General features: G+C 37.8%; 1 protein-coding gene across 1 annotated transcript; it reads right to left on the reverse strand.

Annotated features, from left to right (window-relative positions):
- Positions 1 to 251: 251 nt before the first annotated feature.
- On the reverse strand, positions 252 to 22,107 carry Es2 (ess-2 splicing factor homolog). Its single transcript, XM_071664048.1, has 8 exons — positions 21,969 to 22,107; positions 19,609 to 19,868; positions 18,441 to 18,626; positions 15,955 to 16,371; positions 12,610 to 12,805; positions 10,151 to 10,327; positions 4,337 to 4,541; positions 252 to 1,325 (listed from the first exon to the last, which is right to left on the reverse strand). The coding sequence occupies exons 2-8, from the start codon at positions 19,651 to 19,653 to the stop codon at positions 839 to 841; spliced, it is 1,713 nt and encodes a 570-aa protein (XP_071520149.1). The 5' UTR covers positions 19,654 to 19,868; positions 21,969 to 22,107; the 3' UTR covers positions 252 to 838.
- Between the last annotated feature and the right edge of the window lie 2,546 nt (positions 22,108 to 24,653).

Below are 24,653 nucleotides of genomic sequence, written 5' to 3' on the forward strand. Positions count from 1 at the left end.
GCACCTTGGAGATTTTAGTTTGAGAAGCTGCATGTTCTTGAAGTGATACTAATATATGTAACATGTGAATGGCAGCCAGAAAGTAAATGTGCATGAGCAAGTTTGAATATAAATGCATTTAGAAAAAAGTCCATACAATAAATAAGTACAATATGGAAACATAAGCTGTACTTGGGTAGTACTGTACATTTAACTTGATTATTACCAAAAAACATAGCACTAATATAATGAATTTAAAATGAAACACTGTAAAATCATAACATTTAATAAGACAGACATGATCTAATGAAAATCAGTATGGTTAGCTATGAGGCCCTTAGGGCATGGACTACAAAACAAAATGGTACATATACCAAAAGCAGTTCATCAAATAATTCACTCCATGTTCTAAACTTCTTGAGTCTTTATTTATATACCACTGCTTATAATAAATTTTATTCCTGTCCAACTAAATATCACTTAGTGATATTTTCCTAAAAACTTTCTATTTACTCTTTTATTTCTTTATCAATCAATGAACATAAAACACATTTCTCATTTGTTACAAGATGGAAGTAAATTGTTTCATTCCTGTTCTCATGGTTCTACAAACAGCATGCCATACGAATTATGAAACAGTGGTTTTACTTAGGTTAAATAAATATATCAAATGGTTTTCTGCTTTGCATAACATAATACTGTATTCAATAATGCAAAGACAATATCACATCTACTTAAATCTAATTTATAGTTGCAGAATACAAAGACGCTAATGTATAATATATATACAATACACACTTTCACTTATTAACACACTTTCACTTATCAAATATCTTTTGACACTAAACACAAAACCTGGCTAAAAGAAATCAGCAGCACATTTCCTTGAGTTCTGTTCCTTGCTACTTTCTTGCGGAGAAATATTTTTGGACCGCTTTGGTAGATCCAGCAAATTGTCTGTAAGACCAAATGATAGTTCACCTTCAACTCCTGGGCCTGTTACTCGCTTCTGAGTTTGTGTTTTTGGTGTAATACTTCCTCCTGTGGGAGTAAAGGAGACAATATTTGGTGTTATTGCACCTGGGGTGATTGATCCATGTCGAATACTAGGAGATGGTGTGTATGATGCTCGTAGGGCTTTGTCTGTGCCATGTCTAACTCCAAGCTTGTTTGTAAGCAGCCTTCGTGCAGCTGGTGACATGGATGTTACTCTCTCTAAGGATGACTGTTGACTGAACTTGCTTGAAGGTGTGCCTAAGTTGTGTTTAGTTGCCTGTATTACCTTGGATTTTCTATTCCTCTGTTTCAGTCTTGCTTGTTCAGCTAATTTATGCCCAAGACGGTCTCTGACAATAAAGGATATAAAAATTTTAAGCTTTTGAATGATTCAAAATTCTATGTACACAGACACTGCCTAAACTAGCATGATAGAGGCTGAAAAATTGTGCAATTCTGTCACTGAATTTCAGTTTGCAATTTTTTCAATGTAAATAACAGTTTAAGGATCTGAAGCTTAATCAACACCTTAATACTGTTTCCTTGAATGCTAAAAAAATCACAGTGAAGACTGAAACATATGCAATATGTACAAACAGATAGGGGTTTGAAAGAAAAATTTCTTTTTCTTTCAAACTATTCGCCATTCCCGCGTTAGCGAGGTAGCGTTAAGAACAGAGAACTGGGTCTTTGAGGGAATATCCTCACCTGGCCCCCTTCTCTGTTCCTTCTTTTGGAAAATTAAAAAAAAATAAAAGAAAAATAAAAGGTGTTTGCTTTGAAGAATGTATGTGAGAAATACTTAGAAAAGCAAATGGATTTGTATGTAGCATTTATGGATCTGGAGAAGGCATATGATAGAGTTGATAGAGATGCTCTGTGGAAGGTATTAAGAATATATGGTGTGGGAGGCAAGTTGTTAGAAGCAGTGAAAAGTTTTTATCGAGGATGTAAGGCATGTGTACGTGTAGGAAGAGAGGAAAGTGATTGGTTCTCAGTGAATGTAGGTTTGCGGCAGGGGTGTGTGATGTCTCCATGGTTGTTTAATTTGTTTATGGATGGGGTTGTTAGGGAGGTAAATGCAAGAGTTTTGGAAAGAGGGGCAAGTATGAAGTCTGTTGGGGATGAGAGAGCTTGGGAAGTGAGTCAGTTGTTGTTCGCTGATGATACAGCGCTGGTGGCGGATTCATGTGAGAAACTGCAGAAGCTGGTGACGGAGTTTGGTAAAGTGTGTGGAAGAAGAAAGTTAAGAGTAAATGTCAATAAGAGCAAGGTTATTAGATACAGTAGGGTTGAGGGTCAAGTCAATTGGGAGGTGAGTTTGAATGGTGAGAGGCTGGAGGAAGTGAAGTGTTTTAGATATCTGGGAGTGGATCTGTCAGCGGATGGAACCATGGAAGCGGAAGTGGATCATAGGGTGGGGGAGGGGGCGAAAATTTTGGGAGCCTTGAAAAATGTGTGGAAGTCGAGAACATTATCCCGGAAAGCAAAAATGGGTATGTTTGAAGGAATAGTAGTTCCAACAATGTTGTATGGTTGCGAGGCGTGGGCTATGGATAGAGTTGTGCGCAGGAGGATGGATGTGCTGGAAATCAGATGTTTGAGGACAATGTGTGGTGTGAGGTGGTTTGATCGAGTAAGTAACGTAAGGGTAAGAGAGATGTGTGGAAATAAAAAGAGCGTGGTTGAGAGAGCAGAAGAGGGTGTTTTGAAATGGTTTGGGCACATGGAGAGAATGAGTGAGGAAAGATTGACCAAGAGGATATATGTGTCGGAGGTGGAGGGAACGAGGAGAAGAGGGAGACCAAATTGGAGGTGGAAAGATGGAGTGAAAAGGATTTTGTGTGATCGGGGCCTGAACATGCAGGAGGGTGAAAGGAGGGCAAGGAATAGAGTGAATTGGAGCGATGTGGTATACAGGGGTTGACGTGCTGTCAGTGGATTGAATCAAGGCATGTGAAGCGTCTGGGGTAAACCATGGAAAGCTGTGTAGGTATGTATATTTGCGTGTGTGGACGTGTGTATGTACATGTGTATGGGGGGGGGTTGGGCCATTTCTTTCGTCTGTTTCCTTGCGCTACCTCGCAAACGCGGGAGACAGCGACAAAGTATAAAAAAAAAAAAAAAAAAAAAAAGGAAAAATTGTTAGTCGAGTTGGATTTGCTATAATCAGTGAATGATACAGTAAACTGTATTTTTTATGCATCTTTTCTCCACATTTCTCTTGCAAATTCATACCCAATACATGAATAACTAATTGTAAATATTTTTAGAATACTGGGGAAAATAAGTGAAACAGAATATAGTCTTATTTCCTGCCAATGTTTGTAATCCTCTTCATTTCAAAATATTCAACATATAATCAATGATGTAGTATGTACTTCTCATATATTTTGTCTACACAATTCCCTTCAGAAGGTTTTTATCAATAATCATCTGCATGTTTACAAACATAGATGATATACTGCCGAAGGAGATGGAATCCTTGCCTAGTTCTTACTCAACTTAGTCTGAAAACATTCAACTTATCATCGATAAAATTATATAATAAATTGTACTTTCATACACTTTTTCAACAATTCTTTTCCGAAGGTTCTTACCTGATGCATGAATTAATAATCATCTTCATATTCAGAAGAATATTGGAGAAAACAGATGAAATAAGTGCAATTCTTCCCTGGCATTAGTGATCATTTAGTGTGTGCCTCCAGTGCCCATGTAAATTTGAGAGCTTTGCACATATAAAATAAAGGGAATTAAGAAAGCATGGACTTATGCCACACCATGTCAAATGCTTTGGAGATGACATGGGCAACATGGAAAGTTCCACTAAAATCCCTAAGAGATGAGTATTGGAGATGACTCACACTGAAGAAATGATCACAAGTAGACAGCACTACAAAATCCATACTGGTGTTCAGAAAAAGGTAATAAAGGTCTAAGTCTTTGAGAAAGTGAGAGTTAAGGAGAGTTTCAGAGACTTTGGAGACAGAAGTAGTGAGAGAAATGAGAGAGGGTTGGAGGGGTTAGAGTAGTCAACTTTCTTTTGGATGGGCAGCATCAAAGGATGCTGCCAAATGGAAGGATTTGTCTTGGTTTATAGAAAGAGGTGAGATAGGCAAACAAGGATTGGACCAAGTTCAGTCACACTTCTTTATGCCATCTGATTCAAATGCCCCATCCACTTGCAGCTGGGAAAGTACTTGGAAGACCTTGCACTAGGAAAATGTTGTGGTTTGCGAAGGGTGAACGAAGGCTGGTACCAACCCACTGGAAATCCCTAAGGAATACATCTTATGCTTGCAGGAGAGTAACAGAGGAAAGAATTATGAATAAATGAATGATAGTCATAAAAATATACCTGTTGGGCACTTGGGGTATCCTATAAGAAGGGCCTGGTGTATGCTTTTTCAAGAGAGGTGTCTGACTACCATCAAGCTGTAAAGGTGTTCCCTCAACCTCTCCCCAGGTCATTAAGGGAGATGCATCCACCCCAGGAACAGGAGAAGGGGCAGTAACAAAACTGTAGCCATTCACCCTTGGAGTCTCTTTCCCAAGTTCTTTGCCTGAAAAATACAATCAAACTCATCAATACCCAATAAATAACTAATAATAATTTCATAAAATAATAATAATAATGATAATACTAAAAATGATAAAAATGGACAAAATATCCCTGGGGATAGGGGAGAAAGAATACTTCCCACGTATTCCCTGCGTGTCGTAGAAGGCGACTGAAAGGGGAGGGAGCGGGTGGCTGGAAATCCTCCCCTCTCATTTTTTTCAATTTTCCAAAAGAAGGAACAGAGAAGGGGGTCAGGTGAGGATATTCCCTCATAGGCCCAGTCCTCTGTTCTTAATGCTACCTCGCTATTGTGGGAAATGGTGAATAGTACGAAAGAAAAAAGAAAAAGATAAAAATGGAAAAGTCTTTGGGGCCTGGATGTCGGCAGGGAGCTGTGTTTCAGAGCATTACACATGACGGATAGAGAATGAATGTATGTGTATGTGGCCTTTTATCATCTGTTTTCCTGGCGCTACCTCGCTGAAGCAGGGGGTAGTGATGCTGTTTCCTGTGAGGTGGAGTGGCGACAGGAATGGATGAAGGCAAGTATCACAAACACATCCTCAATGTGAACTGAGAAACATGATCATGAATACTTACAAGAGTACTCATTAATTTTTCTCTTTATGCACAATGATGATATGTCTGTTGAAGCCAAAGTCTCTTCCTACCATTTCCATTCACAAAATATTTCCATTGTACATAATCCCCACTTCTAATATCTTTATCTGATATATCTCTTGCCCAAATCAATTCTCTCACTACATCTCTTCTGTATTCTACCACTCTTAATTGTATCTTTTATCACATCACATATTTTACATTATTTCTTCTCTTTCATAATTTTTTGTCGTTTCCCATGTTAGTGAGGCAGCACAAGGAAAGATGAAGAAAAGGCCTCATTTGCTTACATTCATTCTTTAGTACCTATCATGTGTAGTGCACTACAACCATAGCCTCCTATTTACAACATACTTCACATATCTTTCCATGGTTTCCCTTGGCTGCTTCATGTGCCCTGGTTCAGTCCACTGATAGCTTGTTGCCTCTTATCTACAGTCCATGCCTCGCATCCATACATCACTGGGACTCCATACCTTCAAACACACCCACTCTTTTCCTCCCAATTAGTGACCTCTTTCCACACAACCTCAATGCTCCCAGGACCTCTGTCTCCTCATCCACCCTGTAACTCACCTCCACTTCCATCATTCCATTCACTGCCAAGTGTAATCCTAAGTATCTAAACACTTCACTTCAAGTTTTCTTCATTCGAACTCGCATACCAACTAACCAGTCTCTCTGCACTGCTAAACCAAATAACCTTGTTTCTATTCACAATTTCCCTCAACTTTCTCCCTTCATACTTTCTCTCAAAACTAGATACCAACATCTGCAGTATCTCATTCAAATCTGCCACCAGTGCCAAGTCACTGGCAAACAGGTGACTCACTTCCCAGGCCCCCTAATTCCCTAAAGACTGCATAGCTGCCCCTCTCTCCAAGAACCTTACATTTTCCTCCCTTGCCACTTCATCCATACACAAATCAAAGACATTGTGATATCACCCATCCCTGCTGTATACCCACCTTCACCTGGAACCACTCACCTTCTTCTCTGCCTACTCACACAAATTCCTTACTCTCTCGATAAAAATCCCTCACTGCTTCTAACAGCTTTCCTTCCACACCATACATACACAACACTTTCCACAAAGCATCATCAGCTCTAACATACGCTTTCTCTGGATCCATAAATACCTTTTAACTGAAGCATATTCTACATAGCCATACCATACTAAAAAGACTCATTCAACCACCTTTCTAATGACTTCATACCACATATTCTAATATCTTCATTTTATCTCCCTCTCTAATGCCAACTATATTCTGCAAACTGTCCATCTCTACTGCTCTTACTTTTTACCTAGGTTTCACAACCACACATCAGTAATGAGAAAAGTACTCCTTTGAGTAAACATACTCTATGCTTAATTTTTAATTCACAGGCACTTTCATTCCACACCATCTTTTTTCCCTTGCATGATTTAAATTTCACCTTCATCATTTGAAATCCCATCCTCAGGAAACTTTGCTCACACATGCTCAAATTCATCTAAAACTTCTAGTTCTTCATGCAAACTGATTTTACAATCTGAATCCCTCCCCTTACTTTTCAAAAACTATCATCATATGTTTAATTACATATGGTTTCACCTACATTCTCCTACATACATCATCAAACTAGGACACTATTTCATCTAGCCCTTCCTCTGATTTAACTAAAAATATAGCAGCTGCAGAAAGTCGGGAGGTATGAACCCGTAAGTTGTCTATCAAACATTATCAAATTCCAGTTTACTTACAATCCTTATTCTTGTGAAGAAAAGAGTTGATAAATATCACTGTGACTGGCTGTAAGAATGCTGATTACCAATTTTGCATATGTAAAGTACTTTTGGAAATCTTGTAATTCTGAGTTACAACAAACCAAACTACCTGTGTGATAATTTCAAACTCAGACAACTCAGAAATTATTTATTTATTATTATACTTTGTCGCTGTCTCCCGCGTTTGCGAGGTAGCGCAAGGAAACAGACGAAAGAAATGGCCCAACCCCCCCCATACACATGTATATACATACGTCCACACACGCAAATATACATACCTACACAGCTTTCCATGGTTTACCCCAGAAGCTTCACATGCCTTGATTCAATCCACTGACAGCACGTCAACCCCGGTATACCACATCGCTCCAATTCACTCTATTCCTTGCCCTCCTTTCACCCTCCTGCATGTTCAGGCCCCGATCACACAAAATCTTTTTCACTCCATCTTTCCACCTCCAATTTGGTCTCCCTCTTCTCCTCGTTCCCTCCACCTCCGACACATATATCCTTTTGGTCAATCTTTCCTCACTCATTCTCTCCATGTGCCCAAACCACTTCAAAACACCCTCTTCTGCTCTCTCAACCACGCTCTTTTTATTTCCACACATCTCTCTTACCCTTACGTTACTCACTCGATCAAACCACCTCACACCACACATTGTCCTCAAACATCTCATTTCCAGCACATCCATCCTCCTGCGCACAACTCTATCCATAGCCCACGCCTCGCAACCATACAACATTGTTGGGACCACTATTCCTTCAAACATACCCATTTTTGCTTTCCGAGATAATGTTCTCGACTTCCACACATTCTTCAAGGCCCCCAGAATTTTCGCCCCCTCCCCCACCCTATGATCCACTTCCGCTTCCATGGTTCCATCCGCTGCCAGATCCACTCCCAGATATCTAAAACACTTCACTTCCTCCAGTTTTTCTCCATTCAAACTCACCTCCCAATTGACTTGACCCTCAACCCTACTGTACCTAATAACCTTGCTCTTATTCACATTTACTCTTAACTTTCTTCTTCCACACACTTTACCAAACTCAGTCACCAGCTTCTGCAGTTTCTCACATGAATCAGCCACCAGCGCTGTATCATCAGCGAACAACAACTGACTCACTTCCCAAGCTCTCTCATCCCCAACTGACTTCATACTTGCCCCTCTTTCCAAAACTCTTGCATTTACCTCCCTAACAACCCCATCCATAAACAAATTAAACAACCATGGAGACATCACACACCCCTGCCGCAAACCTACATTCACTGAGAACCAATCACTTTCCTCTCTTCCTACACGTACACATGCCTTACATCCTCGATAAAAACTTTTCACTGCTTCTAACAACTTTCCTCCCACACCATATATTCTTAATACCTTCCACAGAGCATCTCTATCAACTCTATCATATGCCTTCTCCAGATCCATAAATGCTACATACAAATCCATTTGCTTTTCTAAGTATTTCTCACATACATTCTTCAAAGCAAACACCTGATCTACACATCCTCTACCACTTCTGAAACCACACTGCTCTTCCCCAATCTGATGCTCTGTGCATGCCTTCACCCTCTCAATCAATACCCTCCCATATAATTTACCAGGAATACTCAACAAACTTATACCTCTGTAATTTGAGCACTCACCCTTATCCCCTTTGCCTTTGTACAATGGCACTATGCACGCATTCCGCCAATCCTCAGGCACCTCACCATGAGTCATACATACATTAAATAACCTTACCAACCAGTCAACAATACAGTCACCCCCTTTTTTAATAAATTCCACTGCAATACCATCCAAACCTGCTGCCTTGCCGGCTTTCATCTTCCGCAAAGCTTTCACTACCTCTTCTCTTTTTACCAAATCATTTTCCCTAACCCTCTCACTTTGCACACCACCTCGACCAAAACACCCTATATCTGCCACTCTATCATCAAACACATTCAACAAACCTTCAAAATACTCACTCCATCTCCTTCTCACATCACCACTACTTGTTATCACATCCCCATTTGCGCCCTTCACTGAAGTTCCCATTTGCTCCCTTGTCTTACGCACTTTATTTACCTCCTTCCAGAACATCTTTTTATTCTCCCTAAAATTCAATGATACTCTCTCACCCCAACTCTCATTTGCCCTTTTTTTCACCTCTTGCACCTTTCTCTTGACCTCCTGTCTCTTTCTTTTATACATCTCCCACTCAACTGCATTTTTTCCCTGCAAAAATCGTCCAAATGCCTCTCTCTTCTCTTTCACTAATACTCTTACTTCTTCATCCCACCACTCACTACCCTTTCTAACCAACCCACCTCCCACTCTTCTCATGCCAAAAGCATCTTTTGCGCAATCCATCACTGATTCCCTAAATACATCCCATTCCTCCCCCACTCCCCTTACTTCCATTGTTCTCACCTTTTTCCATTCTGTACTCAGTTTCTCCTGGTACTTCCTCACACAGGTCTCCTTCTCAAGCTCACTTACTCTCACCACCCTCTTCACCCCAACATTCACTCTTCTTTTCTGAAAACCCATACAAATCTTCACCTTAGCCTCCACAAGATAATGATCAGACATCCCTCCAGTTGCACCTCTCAGCACATTAACATCCAAAAGTCTCTCTTTCGCACGTCTGTCAATTAACACGTAATCCAATAACGCTCTCTGGCCATCTCTCCTACTTACATAAGTATACTTATGTATATCTCGCTTTTTAAACCAGGTATTCCCAATCATCAGTCCTTTTTCAGCACATAAATCTACAAGCTCTTCACCATTTCCATTTACAACACTGAACACCCCATGTATACCAATTATTCCCTCAGAAATAGATTTCCCATAACAAAACAATTTTCTTTTGCCTAAATTTTTAATATAGCCTAAAGGAGGCCCCCAAATTTAGGAAGTTCCTAGCAAAATGGTAAAAAGAAAACATAAGTTAGCCCTTAAACTACACAACCCATAAATTTTAGGGATACCCCAGTATGGGGCCATGGCAAAAATGAAGTTAAAAAGGACATTAAGAAGAACTGGTTTAACGCTAAGGTGATGTATGATTGAAATAAACTAACCAAGGACAGAATGAATGCTGGTAGTTTAGACAAGGTTTAAATTGCTACTTGATGACAGAAAGTTCTGGAGATGGGGCCTCATAAGTGTAGAACTCTCTCTCCCCACACTGTACAAATAGTTAAATACTTAGTAAGAACTCACCATCCACACCAACTTTCCCTTCCTTCTTGCTGGCTTGCACTGCTGATGCCTCTAACATGGCAGCCTGACTTAGTGTTTCAGTAAAGGGATTCCCATCAAAGCGTGTATTTGTCAGGCTAATTTCCCTTTTCTTGTGCTTAGCCAATTCAATTTTCTTTTCTTGTGAAGGTGAGATTCCTGTAAAAAGACACAAATACAAGATTAACTCATTTTAACATAAAAATAAAACAAATATAATTTTAGCCAAGTTCAAGGAGCTGTCAAATATCACATAGCCCTGTCTTAAACCCACATGTATACTAAAACGTTCATTCAACTCTCCATCCACTCTAGCATATGCATTTGCTACTCTACAGAAGGCTTTCACACCATCCAAGATTTGGACCCCTACCCCATACATCCTTAACACGCCATAAAGCATTCCAATCAACTCTTGTCACATACTTTTTCCAGATTCATAAAAGCTGCATACAACTTAACTTTTACTAGATATTTTTTACATTATAAACCTTCTACTGCTGTTAAGTTTAAAATTTCAATGGGAAACCCCATAACTTTAAGACTCCCATAACCTTAAGACCCAACAGGAATGTTGCATACAAAATTACACTAAATGCAGGCAGAAAACTACTTACATAGATGCCTGTTATCAATGTACATATTCATATCAAATTCCATGTTAAGAAAGTGCATCTATCTATCATAATTATTCCATTCTCAACTCAGTGACATGGAAAAAGTACAAAAAATCTCTACAACATCATCTAAACACATCATCAACCCATGCCAACTGTGTTAAAAGTGCTTCATACTTTTTCACTTTATCGACAATGTTGATCTGTCAAAAGAGATCAATATCTTCCTATGCAACAACCCCATAAGAACATGGCTTTCACTGTATGTGACCCCCTATCATTTTCAGCCCTCCTGCTTCCACCCTTCTCTGTCACCTACAAGGCTTTCACTGTATGTGACCCCCTGTCATTTTCAGCCCCCCTGCTTCCACCCCTCTCTGTCACCTACAACATGCAAGGACTATGTGGGAAGTATTCTTTATCTAATTCATACATTATTTTTATTATTCAGTTATAACTAACCCAGGACCAATTTCTATGAAAGAGGCCTGGTGTTATCCAGAAACTTTATAAAAGGCTCCTGCGGTACTGCTAGTAGCAGAGAAACATAGACTCCTTTGGAGTAAGAAGTTCTTTAAAGAGATTGTATTCCCAATGATACAACCAAACCAAAGGCGACTTTTCTCTCATGGTGTATCCTCAAGTAGGCAGAGTCCAGTAACATCTTCATCTGTTTCCTGGCACTACCTTGCTAATTAGGAAACAGCGATCAAGTATTATTATATTTTTGCAAAACACATTCGCCATTTCCCAAGTTAGCAAGGCAGTATCAAGAACAGATGATTGAACCTAAGGGGGAAAAAATGAAGAACTAAATAATCTAGCTACGTGTATTTTGCTTAGGTGGGGTGATTTTTTTTCATGTTGAAAGTTCTAGTCTTGAACAAAAGTCCTCATCAAGGCTGGGATTTCAATGAAACACAAAGAATTATGAAATGGAAAAAAAAAAGACAAGGGAAAGTATTTACGAATTTTGGAGGAAGTGAAAACCTGTCTCATAAAATGTGCTAGGTCATAGTTATTGGGAAATAAATGAGAAGGCAGAATGTTCCAAGGCTTCAATGAGTAGGAAAAGAGGCAGTTATCAAAATGGTCCACCAGTGAGTTGCCAATGGCCACACAGTAATCATGTGACACAGCAGCTTGCTTAGCATTGCATGGTCTAGCTAGTGGTGCACACAAGCAGCCAGCTCTTGGGAGCAAAAAACAATTCAAAACAGAGGCACTGAAATCTCATCTCATATGATGTATATCACAGTTGACTCTTAACACACAAATGATGTACGTCACAGTTTAAGGATTAAACATACAAAATATTAAAGTTCTTGGCAGAAAAAAGTAGTATGAGTAGATGGTTATAAGCTCATAATCACCAACATTTACTAGTTTCTCCAGCTGATCTGCAGCCAAGCTCAAACCTACCCTGGATCATTCTGGGGGTCAGGTCAAAGGCTATCTTCTCTTCATCCTCATCTTTACAGCACCCTTGACCCTACTTCCCATAACCTGAATCATCCCAGTGAGCCAGGCCAAGGACATGTCCCCTACACCTTAATCTTAACTACACCACTGCTGCTGCTGTGATGTTGCTATTGCAATTAAGGCTATAATCATGACACCCTAGTTGCCCAGCTTATGGTTCATTACATCTTTTTGGTTATGAAACTTTTTCACAAACAGATACACAATATAACCAACATTATTACACAGATTACATTGAATTTGCATACTAGTACTCTTTTCATTCCTTCTATCCCTTATAAATCAACATCCTTAGAAGTTCTTTTTATGAACCCATGCATGTTTTCACAATCAATTACTTACCATCAGGTACAAACATCACAGAACTAAAAGTTGAGAATTTCCAGTTTTCTAACTGTTTGGGTCTTGTGTCCTTCTGTACTGAAGTGCCTGTAATGGCCAGGAAAGCTGCTTCTGCCTGTTGCTCAACAGTCTGAAGAACTAAATTTGGCATATGTTCCTTGTTGTGCTTCTCCTCTGCCTCAAACATCCACGCATGCTTCATGAGAAGAGTGAAAAGAAAATCTTATTCATAAAGCATCCACTGCTTTCCACATTTATTACAAATTACAAGTAAAGGAAGCCATCTTAAGAATGAGGTATATAAAGAAATAATAAAAGCTGTCATTCATGAAATACAATCAACCTTGTATGAAAAGAAATTTTTGCACTATAAGATATGATAACTTCCACTGCATTCACAGTTCTGTAACTCAAATTCACTAAAGCAGCTTCATCAGTAGCCTCCATTTTCTACTTTGATTTCTCTTGGAAGTAAAGTCAAACAAACATACATACCTAAACTTAACAGCTATTCCCCATGTTTTCACATTTATAATTTTAGTCCAATACCATCAAAAAATAAAATGCTAACCTATACACTGCCATCATACAACCTGATTTGATCCTGCCTAACTCTGTCAGACTTGAAATTATGCATGATACTGCATTTTTTCTTACCAAGGAAAGATTTCAACCATACTTGTCTATCCTGCATTCTCTGTGTAACATTACCACATATAGTTATGAAAATCCTTGTAAAAATACTATGTACTTGCAACACTCACCCCAATAAAATGTACGCTCCACATGTCCTTACACCATTGTCAACACCATATGAAACATCATATCTATCAATCTTCTTGGGTGACTGTGAGGGTTAGTATTGTACTAGGAAAAGACGAAAGCACACACGAGAAAAGCAAAGAAAGAGTAACTTGAGATAATAGCAAGAACCTAAGCAAGAAACTTGTTAAAAAAATGAAAAGTTCTTTTAAATTATTGCCATGTGATGAAACTATATATGCAATAGTAAAAGAAATTTCAAAGAAATGGGGTGCAGAGTTCTGTCCCTTTAATGCACAAAAATACAGTCATATACATATAAAAGACAATTTCAGCACGTTATCTCTTACATCCATACTCTTTTAAATACCAAATTTCCGTTTTACCATGACATCTGTTGCTCAATGAACCCTCCTTATACCACATATTACCCTCAAGCATTTCATTACTGACAAATCCACTCTCTCATGCACTTTTTCATTTCAGGCCCACGCCTCACATACATACATCACCGCTGAAACTAATATGCCATCAAACATACTGATCATTGCCCTTAAAGTCAGTGACCTCCCTTTCCAAATACTTCTCAATGTACCCACAACCTTCTCTTGCATAGTTCCATCTGCTGCCATGTCCACCTCTAAGAATCTAAAACAACTCACTCCTCCAAGTTCACCCCACTAAAACTCACAACTATACAGACCTATATCGCTCCCCTACTAAACTTCAATACCTCACTTTTATTCATATTCACAGTCAACCTCTTCCTTTTACACACTCTTTCAGATGCAAACATTCTCACTCAAATGTGCCACCAAAGCTATGACACTTGCAAACAGCAAATGACTCATCTCTGGCCACCCCACCCCCTACTGACTGCAGACATGCCTCTTTCCAAAACTCACATTACCACTGTGACCATCCCATCCACAGACATATTAAACAACCATGGTTATATGAATCCTTAAGACATATCTGTCTTCACCTGAAGTCATTCATTATCCTCTCTTCCTTCTTGAAAACATGAAAATACATCATACTCTCTTGATAAAAACTCCTCACTACTTCTAGCAGCATTCCTCCCACACCAGCACCTTCCACAAAGCATTTCTATTAATCCTATCATACACTTTCTCTGAACCATAAATGCCAAATACTAATCCTTTAAAAGTGAACACCTGGTCCAAACATCCTCTACCCCTCCTACAGCCACTTTCTTCCTCCCCATTCTGATGCTTTTTGCATGCCATCCTCCTCTTAAATCACCATTCTCCCACATATCTTTCTACATAATACTCAACAAACTTACATCTCTGTTATCTGAACACTTACTTTAGTCCCCCTTCCATCTATACAACAGCTCTATACAGGCATTCCACTAGTTCTCCATCTCACCCTGAGCCATGCATACCACAAAAATCCTGACTAACCAGTCAACAACACTGGTCACCCCTTTCTTAAGAAATTCAATTGATATCCCATCTACTCCACCTACTTTGCCACACTTCAATTCATACAAGATTTTTATCACCTTTTCTCTTTCACAGAGCCATTTGCCATGAGTCTCTCACTCCTTTTATCTCCACATACCAAAACCACTTTCCTGCCTTCTTATCCAATACTACGTTCAACAGTCCTTTCCTTCAAAGCACCCTCTCCTCTTCTTCACCTATTCTTTGCCTCTTACCACTATTCCCAATCTTCTCCCCTAACTATTACTCATAGCTGTTCCTAACCTTTTTCCACTTTCTCTAGTACATCACCTAATCACCTGCACTCTTTCCCTGCAGGTTACACACACACACACACCTTTTTCTTATTTCACTTGCAATTCAACTTCATCATCTAACCGCTCAATACCATTCTCACATGACCAAATTCCAATTTCTGCATGCCACACACTTCACCCACACATGTAAGCATTGCTTCTCGAAATAGCTACCTTTTCTCAAATACTCCTCCAGTTTCATTTACTCTTGCCTTTTGCCATTTTTCACCCAGTCTCTCCTGGAATCTCATTACAGAAGCCTCTCTTCCAAGCTCACTCACTTTCACCCATGTCAATCCCTCTTTTCCTAAAGCTTCACAATACTCTCATGCCTCTCTCAGCACAATTACATCCAAAAGTCCTTAGAACACCTACCAAAGAATATACAATCCAATAACATCTGCTGACCATTAACCTCACTCACTCACATATACTTAAGTATGTCCCTTTTTAAACCAAGCATACCCAATCTCCAGTCCTTTTTCAGCCCACAACACCAGCTGTTCATTTTTGTTACCAGAGACAACTCCATATCTTTCAATTATATCCTCAACAGTCACAACATCCTCTTTGATATTCAAATTAACCATCTCTATTTCTCGATTCTTCCCATCAAACTTGCTGATGCACACACTCCATTCCTCCTAAAGCACTCATCTCACTTCTGCTACAAGGTTCATATGTACTAATCATCCATCTCTTATAAATCACTTTGACAGTTCAACATATCTTTAGCTAATTCTCATGAAAATCTTTGCTTTACTCAAAGTAACAAATAAATTTGGCAAATTTTTTCTTGAACTAGAAAATCTTACCTTCATTCTAAATCGTCTTTCATTTTCCTCCATTATTTGCTCAAAACTTTCATTATCTTCACTCGTATGCTTTTCTAGGAACTCATCCAGTGATACTTCACTGCTACTCTGGGAGCTTTTCTCATCTCCAGTGTTTTTCTTTGTATCAGCTACAGGTTCCACAATTTCATCCTCCACATAATTCATTACGGGGGTTTCACTCCTCTCATTGTCCATATGCCCAGCAACTGGAGTCTCAAAGGTGGCTGGGCTATCCTCAACATTCTGTGCCACAGGAGCTTTTCCTGTTGAATATTTGGAGTAAAATTCTCTGAGCTTAACGACATCATTTGTTTCCTTTGCTTTTAAGTACTCCAACTTTTCCTTTAGGATGTCCAGGTCAGGAAAGTAGTCTCTCTCCATTATTTTTTCTACCTCCTGTAATTGAATAATAAAGATCTTTAAAATGAATTTCTGTAATAAAACTCTAGGTCACAAATATAAAAGATACATAGGTGCTAATCCATCTGGACTCAGATACTGTACCTGTAAAAGCATTGTTGTAAGAGAAATAAAAGGATTTTCCCTTCAACCAATGGCTTCTTTTGGCCACAACTATTCTACAGCATATCAGATGGCTTTCCTTCCATTGCCAAACTTCATGTTTTTCTAAAAATTCCTTCTCCTTTCTGTAATGAGGCAAAGCCATTTTCTTTTTCCACACTCTTACTTCTACGTTCAAATGACTGCCAAACTTATGTGACAGCCAAACAAACATGTAAGGTTCTTCAAAAATTTTTTAAACAATTATATATGAATTTTTTCAATAAACAATGGAAATTCTGTACATCATAAATAACGGTACATCAGTGCTGTAGCAATGATGAATACAGCTTGAGTGTACATTAACTGGAATGAATACAGCCACAGACAGAAGATGTGTATCTTGTTCCAATGCATAAACATATAGTTCTATAAGAAAAGGTTTGCTAACCCTAAATAGGTGAGCTAAAAAGGAGCATAATCACCTAACAATAATGATCTCACATGTAAAATTTACAAGAATATCAATCTGATATGGGGAGAGATATGCATGTGAAATATCATCCTTAAACAGAGATTGCTCAAGACAAGCTTACGATAATTCATGAAAGTTTGCAGATAAAAATGACAATACTGGAGGTTAATTCTTAAAGACTGGGATGGGGGATTCAGAAAATGGTTAAGTTTTGAAATTCAAAGGAAATGTAATGCTGGTCAAGTAGCTGAAAAATATATATGTTCAGATTATAAATGGATATTAATGTGAAGGGTAGTAAATCTCTACCTGGGAATTGGTTGTTCCGGCTCTGCCAGCCTGCCGGGTGGGGGTTAGGTACCCCACTTCTGCCATATCAATTTCACAGAAAGCATTATCATTATTATCACCAATATCATCCTTATTTATATTTATCATTACTTGTATTACTGTTGCTAATTATCATTACAATCATTATTATCATATCATTATCATGTACCCCTTTTCCATGGCTTTCTGCAGCTTCAAAGTTGTGCTACCACCACTAGCAAGGAAAGGATGGACTCCTTTGGAGTGAGAAGATCTTTAACAAGATTGCACTCCGATAATACAACCCCATCAGAGCTGACTTTTCACTCACAATGCAACCATACGAGGTGGAGTCCAGTGATGCCTCACAAAAGTTACATTTCTGTATTCAATTACAGGAGTGGAGTTCATGATAAAATCAGTCTGTGATGTGGAAGCTGTGAGAACCTGATTTACCCCAGTAAACTGGGAGTGAATCACTGATAATATAGAGGGAGACATAGAAAAGAAACAGAAACAACACTGAGGCAAATAAATGGGCCAAAACTGAGGAGTGAGAGAGGGTGAGGTGATAAAGCAAGTTGTCTTTGACCTGAATTTCGTTGACAAGGAAAGGTGAGGAACTTCCCAATCCCCTTTATGACTAGATGACACACTCCTCTAAATAACTACAAAGTGTATGTGAATAAAATAAATCTTCATGTTTGCTAGATATATTTACTTTGTATGCATAGTTTTTTTTTTGCTTGGTGATGATAGCATTTACAGATAAAGTTCCTTTATCATAAAATGCAGAAAACTCACATGAGAGACAGTTTTAAATAAAGAGCAAGTTGTCTTCTAATGAACTTCCTAATAAAAATGGTATTCTTGAAAATGATACCCAAAGAATTGGATAACGTAAAATCTTCATGTAGTAAGGACAAATCTTTCATCACAACCACTCCTTGCTAACTTCTATGTGACTAATGACCTACATGTTACCTTAAATATTAGCATATAACTTCCACAACAATGAAGAAATTAGCAAAAAATTTCTTCATGGCTACGATCTGAACAAAGGACTTATTTTCTATGATCTAAAAATGACACATTTCAAATTATGACATGGACATGGCAACACAAGTAGAGTTACATATCAGTTAATTATCATTCAATAAAAAATACAAGAAACACTCACTTTTAAATAAGTTTCTTCGTCCAAGACTTTTTTTCTTTTACGAGGTGCTTGTTGAACTGGTTTTTTAAAGACCTCCTCATTTTGTTTAGCTACTTGCAGGGCCATTTTTCCAGGTAAGCGTTTAGCCACCTGCAAAGCCATTTGCCCAGGCAATACTTTAGATGAATCACTGTCTTCCATATCTACCTGTAAAAGTTCATCAATTAAAAAAATTAGTAATATTCACTCACCTTTATTTCCAATCTAAGTTAAATCAGTAGTTCCTTATTTTCCTAAGAATTTGTCATTACTCACTTACCACAGGGTATACCCTTCCAGGAAATATGGGTTTGTTAGCTCAAGGACCTTGCCTACTGTTACAGTACTCTATAAACATAAACAAGGTGAGAAATAGATGCCACTGAAGTAATCTTTTTTTTCTCTTTTCTCTTTATGTTGGAAGCTCCATTCACGAACTAAAGTCCACATCAAGGTTGGGCCTTAATTGAAATATAAAGAGGTTTATGAAAGGGATAAAGAGGAGACAAGAGTAAGTTTTTAACAATTTTGTTAAGAAGTAGAAAAACTGTATTTCAAAATGTGCCAGGTCATAATCATTGGGAAAGCCATGAGAGGGTAGAGACTTCCAAAGTTTCAAAGCATATGGAAAGAAACTGTTAACAAAATGGCCCACCACACAGTAGTCATGTGATGCCTCAGCTTGCTGAGTATTGCATGTTTAGCTAGTGGTGGTGGCAAACAAGCAGCCAGATATTGAAAGCAAAAACAAAAGTAATATCAACAGAAGAGGGAGAGTGAACCAACATTGTGGCATACGGCAAGTAGGTTAAGTTTTGAAGAATTATAAAGCATGTTCCTTGTGAGCTATAATATGCTGTAATAGGTTAGATTAGGTCTAGTTGTCATATTTGTTTGGGATTCATTATATTCAGCCCTAAACTCTCCCTAATCTTCAAAGCACTTGTAATTTTGTGGACCTTATCTAAGACTGTAGGATGCAGGGAAGGTTAGTGCCATTATTCTCCAATCCATAAATTTTCATTTCTTGCATACAATAAATTGCCCTGTGAAGTTTACTAGTGTTCATTATGAATAAAGAAATGAATCCTGGGCTGGACCAGGTTAGGTTTGGTTTAATTTTGACCTTAAGTGAACAAACAACTCTTACCTTATTTAGGTGGTTAGAGGACTGGAAGAGCAAGTTAACACTCATTCAGTAAGTCCCATTATGAGCACTCTCTTTCAGAAATTCTATTTTCTAATATAATGAAACCGATGTAATAGATACACTCTTGTCACAACACTTTACTGAAAAATCCATAAGTTTGTGTCACGCTAAAATCTCCCAGTATTGATCATCTGAAGCAATAATGGGTGATACTTCATAGTACTTTGCAGACCACCCAATGCAAGGCTCCATTTTTGTGCCTGAAATAAAGGAGACAAATCTACGTCACAACTGAAACTATGCATAGGCAAAGTAACCTAGATTACAAAATGAGATTTACGGCGCATTTAATTTTAACTTTCCTCTTACCTTTGCCATGATAGTTCTTGCTGATCACTACTGCTGATACCTCTCTTACCTCTCCACATACTAACTGATTGCAAGTATCAAGCCATTTCTAGATTTTTATATAATCCAGTATGTAACAACTTGGTGAGCATGTAACGACTTGGTGAGAAAGTAAGAAAGAAAAAATGCAAAACTCACAAAGCGATCATGCCATAATACAAAATTAGAATTTTCTTCCATAACTATCCATGTTTAAGCCACATTAGATTAGCTCTGGTCACATTAGCTTTGTCTAGGTTTGGTTACATCTGTTTAGATTATGTTAGCTCTAGCTGAATTTTGTAAGGTTAAGAAAAATATCCTGAACATGTTATTTGATCTTTTTACAGAATGATATCACCTGCCAAAAAATGCATCACATGCAGGTTTTATCACATATAACATTCCACAGTCTCAATTACTTTGACAATTCAATAATTAGCCTTATCAGGAAAATTTAAAAGTTTACGTGCATCTAGGTAAAAGTGAACTTCAGTGATACATTTTTATTACTTGTGAAATTTCAAAGAATTCATTTGAATCAGTTACATTTTGAGTAGGTAATGGATCAATATTGAGAGGTATTGACTGAAGTCATTTTTTCTTATCCTATGATACTGAATAACTTATCAATGAATAATGGGGAGGGCATTGAAGCTCAGGGAAACTGTGGGGTTAAATAAGGCAAAAATATGCTTGGTAGAGGAGGTAACAATAAAAGATATCACATATGGAATATTATCGTACTGATTAAAAAAATTTACTCTAGCCTTACTTCCTGCAGTTTTGTGCTTAATTGTCCAGTGGGAATTTCTATAACGACAAATTTCAAAACCCAAACAAAAATGAACAGTTTTAAGAACAAAATTACTCAATAACCAAAGCAACTGCAATGAGGAGCTATTCTAGACTTTAACCAAAAGTTACATGGTAAAAGTCCATTTTACTTACACAGTGAAACTAGCTTTGGGAAAAGACTACATACATTTCTGGTGCTTTCAAACAGTTTGTTGTGATTATAAGAATACTCGTGGAGAGCTGATCTATAGTATTTTTCATATTCATATGAAAGATAAGATATATAGGCTTGTGATTTTTTTTTACCACAAATGGTAACTGTGAAGTGTTGTTACATATCTCTATCATCTTTGAGTAAAAACTAAATATGTACATGGTACCATATAATTTCCTTGGTGGGGGCCAGAAGCACAGTATATCAAGAAAACTGTGAGTCAGTTAATGTAAAAGTAGTTACTGCAACTATATAAATCAACAGGACCCATGAAAACCTCACCTACCCTTCCTAACAGTCAAGATTTACCTTAATGCTCAGTAACCAGGTCAAACTTTGTATTCCACTTATGAGTGGAAGACAAACATGATGTAAAACATATATAAACATACGACAGCGTGATCCTCAGTAAGAGAAAATATATCAGTATATTTCTGCCATCACGTCGGCTATGTGAGGTTTCCATATGTTGAGTTGATATCTCACAAGTGTATATAATTGCCTATTTTTACATTACTTGATTCATTTCACATGATATACATAACTCATCACCTTATCAATTAGTCATAATGTTCCAACTCATGCGCTGCAGCTGTAATTATATTCTTACAACACTATGCAAACATTTCAGAATTCTCAGTATTCAGAGCTAGGAATGACGAGGAGCTAAAACATTCAATAATCATTTACGTTTTCCCTCCCCTTCAACGTCCTTCGGAGTCACTCATGATTTTCTTCAGCGTCAAGCAACTGATAATGATGCAACACTGAAGGTAACAATTACCCATGTCTGCCACGAATACTGTCACTGTCTTGATCAACAAACCATCTAATTTTACAACATTAATTGATATCTACGTCTCGAAATACTACCATTACACGTGAGTCAGTATTTACCTAACAGCTCAATGATCTTGTATAAAAAATATAATTCATCAATCTGAAAAGCACACATACATACCTTATTGTCATAAAAAAGGCAAAGGCACTTTGTTTTTCAATTTCTCTTAACTATACAATTTCCTCTTAGATCATTCCGTCGCGATTGTTTACTTCCGTCCATAGTCATAAGCAACGAAACGAAACATCAACTTGTATAAGGTCAGTGACAGGTAGGAAAACAGAATAGTATCGGGAACCCCTACAATAGTCGATGTCCCGGGAAGATACTGTCAAGCTAATAAGGTTCTGTGCACCATGGCCAGCCAGACCTGTTGACACCTTGTGGTGAAACTTCAAAAGATAATCTGTACACCTGATGACAGATAGACGAGTTTCACACTACAACGTAAATCAAGATGGAGATCAGCTAAAAAAAAAAGATATCGACAAAAACACACTCACTAAAGCATTCAATCTAAGAGAAAATATGCGTGCGGTAATAAAAGAAAAAGTATTGACATCTGCATATTACGAGAAAGAACAATTAAGTATATTTTGCTAAGATAAAAGTTTCTTTTACAAACAGTAGCACATAAAGTGCGATTACATAAACCTGTTTCCAAAGTGGTCCTCGTAATACCTTCTAAGTAAAATGCATCAACTGGAGAGTACAAAAATATAATTGAATTCGATACAAAAAAAAGAATGATTTCATAATGACTAAAAGCTAATATTTGAGAGCTTAGCATGGGTACTTCTTCCTGGTGAAATCAGCAAAATTTATGAAACTTCATTCGCCTTAAGGCAAAGTGTATTTCAAGACCTTCACTGACGAATCTTTGCACAGTGCCAGAAAGATATATATATATATATATATATTTTTTTTTTTAGCTCAAAACACAAGGAACCGTATAACATGAAAGATCATCTAGTACTACTGTATCACAACAACTTCTAAGGACTTCCCCAACTACTTAAGGAAAATGGTATCAATATTGCATTTAAAAGCCGCAATACAAAGAGAAACTTGTTAAAAACAAATCAGCCACCCTACTTACTAGAACAACGCTTAGAAAATTGTATCTTGTCATTCACTGGTACACTGATATAGAAAGTAGTATTATCAAACACACCTTTCAGAATAGTATTACCATTAGCCTCGGTCTGTATATATCAAATCTTTTCATAATCAGAAGAAATGTCAACACGAACAAGTTCATTTGCCATGACCTAACCTCTGCCTCTGATCACCCGACCCTTGCTTTTGGTGGTGACATTTCTTGACCTTCCCATCTGACACTCATGTGACGAGGTCATGCGCCTTACTTATCATACATATATACATGTAAAACCTAACTTTGTTCATTTTCCGACTACAGGAAGTGGCGTAGTCTTGGGTCGAAGGAGCCTTTATGAAAGGGTCCTGGGATATATATATATATATATATATATATATATATATATATATATATATATATATATATATATATATATATATATATATATAACGGACACATGTTATAATGACAGCAAACATGTACGTCAACTGGAGGGGAAAATGAAAAGCTCACCATGACAATGACGAAAGGCAAAGACAAGAATGGTATACACATAAGATTAATTGTATCTTACAGAACTTTGCTATTTTAGAGTCGTTTGGATGTTAAATTACTGTCCTCAGTTATTTTTACGTGAAAGTCAGTACAGTTGTTGCACAAGTTATTTTACAAATTGAAAATAATTTTTATTAAAAGGAACTTTATGATATTTGATAACATTAAACAGCTTATACCAACAATCAGTTTTTTAACGAAACAAATTAATTTGCTACTGCAGAAAAAATTTCATGTTTATAAACTAATGTTTGTTTTTGGGGGAGTAATCGAAAAAAACATCAATGTAAAATCACTGAAAGACGTAAATATACATAAGCATACATTTACTTATAATGAAAATATGTCAGACATAATCATGTATATTGTATACTCTATAGCCGATATGCCCTTGTTCAAATACATATACCATACATCTGGGTGTTCATAGAGCAGTTGTTGATTACAGTTAATGCATGTCGAAAAAGAATGCATTGTCTGTTTATGGCCGAAAACTGACAAGTAATTCCGAGTAGGAAAAGACATTCTTCACTTTAACATTTGGAGGTAACCTCAGCCAGAGTTGGTGAACTTTCCACACGCTCCCCTCCTTCACTTCCCAGTCAAAAAAGTGGGTTGACAGAATAGACAGAATCTTGACAGAATCTTCATTATCTATCATGTATTCAACAGGTGTAGCATGTTAAGGAAACACCTCCGTTAAATTGCAAATATACTAGTTTTTTTGAGTGGCTGTGTTGTTGACATTTATGTTTTTGTAAGTCGACAGGCAAGCAGCAGCGGCAGCAGCAGGCCAGTAAAATGTTCGTCGTCATCCCAAGCTCCGGAGGGTGGCCGCTCAGTAACACCAAGCTAGGGAATAATGATAATCTATTACCGATGATGTTTTACCCGGGAAAATGATCTTTAATTCCCACCTGTGTGAGGGACGAAGCTCTTACGCTGACATTAGCCGTGCTACACTCACAAATGTTGGTGGTCACTGGATGAGAGAGGACCATGACTAAAGGGGAACTGAGCTCTGCAGCACCCACACACCAACTACAGGAAATCCAACACTATATTTTGACATCATTGTTGAATACCATTCACCAAGGAAGAGACTCTAGTTCCGTCGATCCATTATCGTTGCTGGTGTACTTTTATGGGAT

The sequence above is a fragment of the Panulirus ornatus genome, chromosome 8 (assembly GCF_036320965.1).
Source record: "Panulirus ornatus isolate Po-2019 chromosome 8, ASM3632096v1, whole genome shotgun sequence".
NCBI classification, from domain to species: Eukaryota; Metazoa; Arthropoda; class Malacostraca; order Decapoda; family Palinuridae; genus Panulirus; species Panulirus ornatus.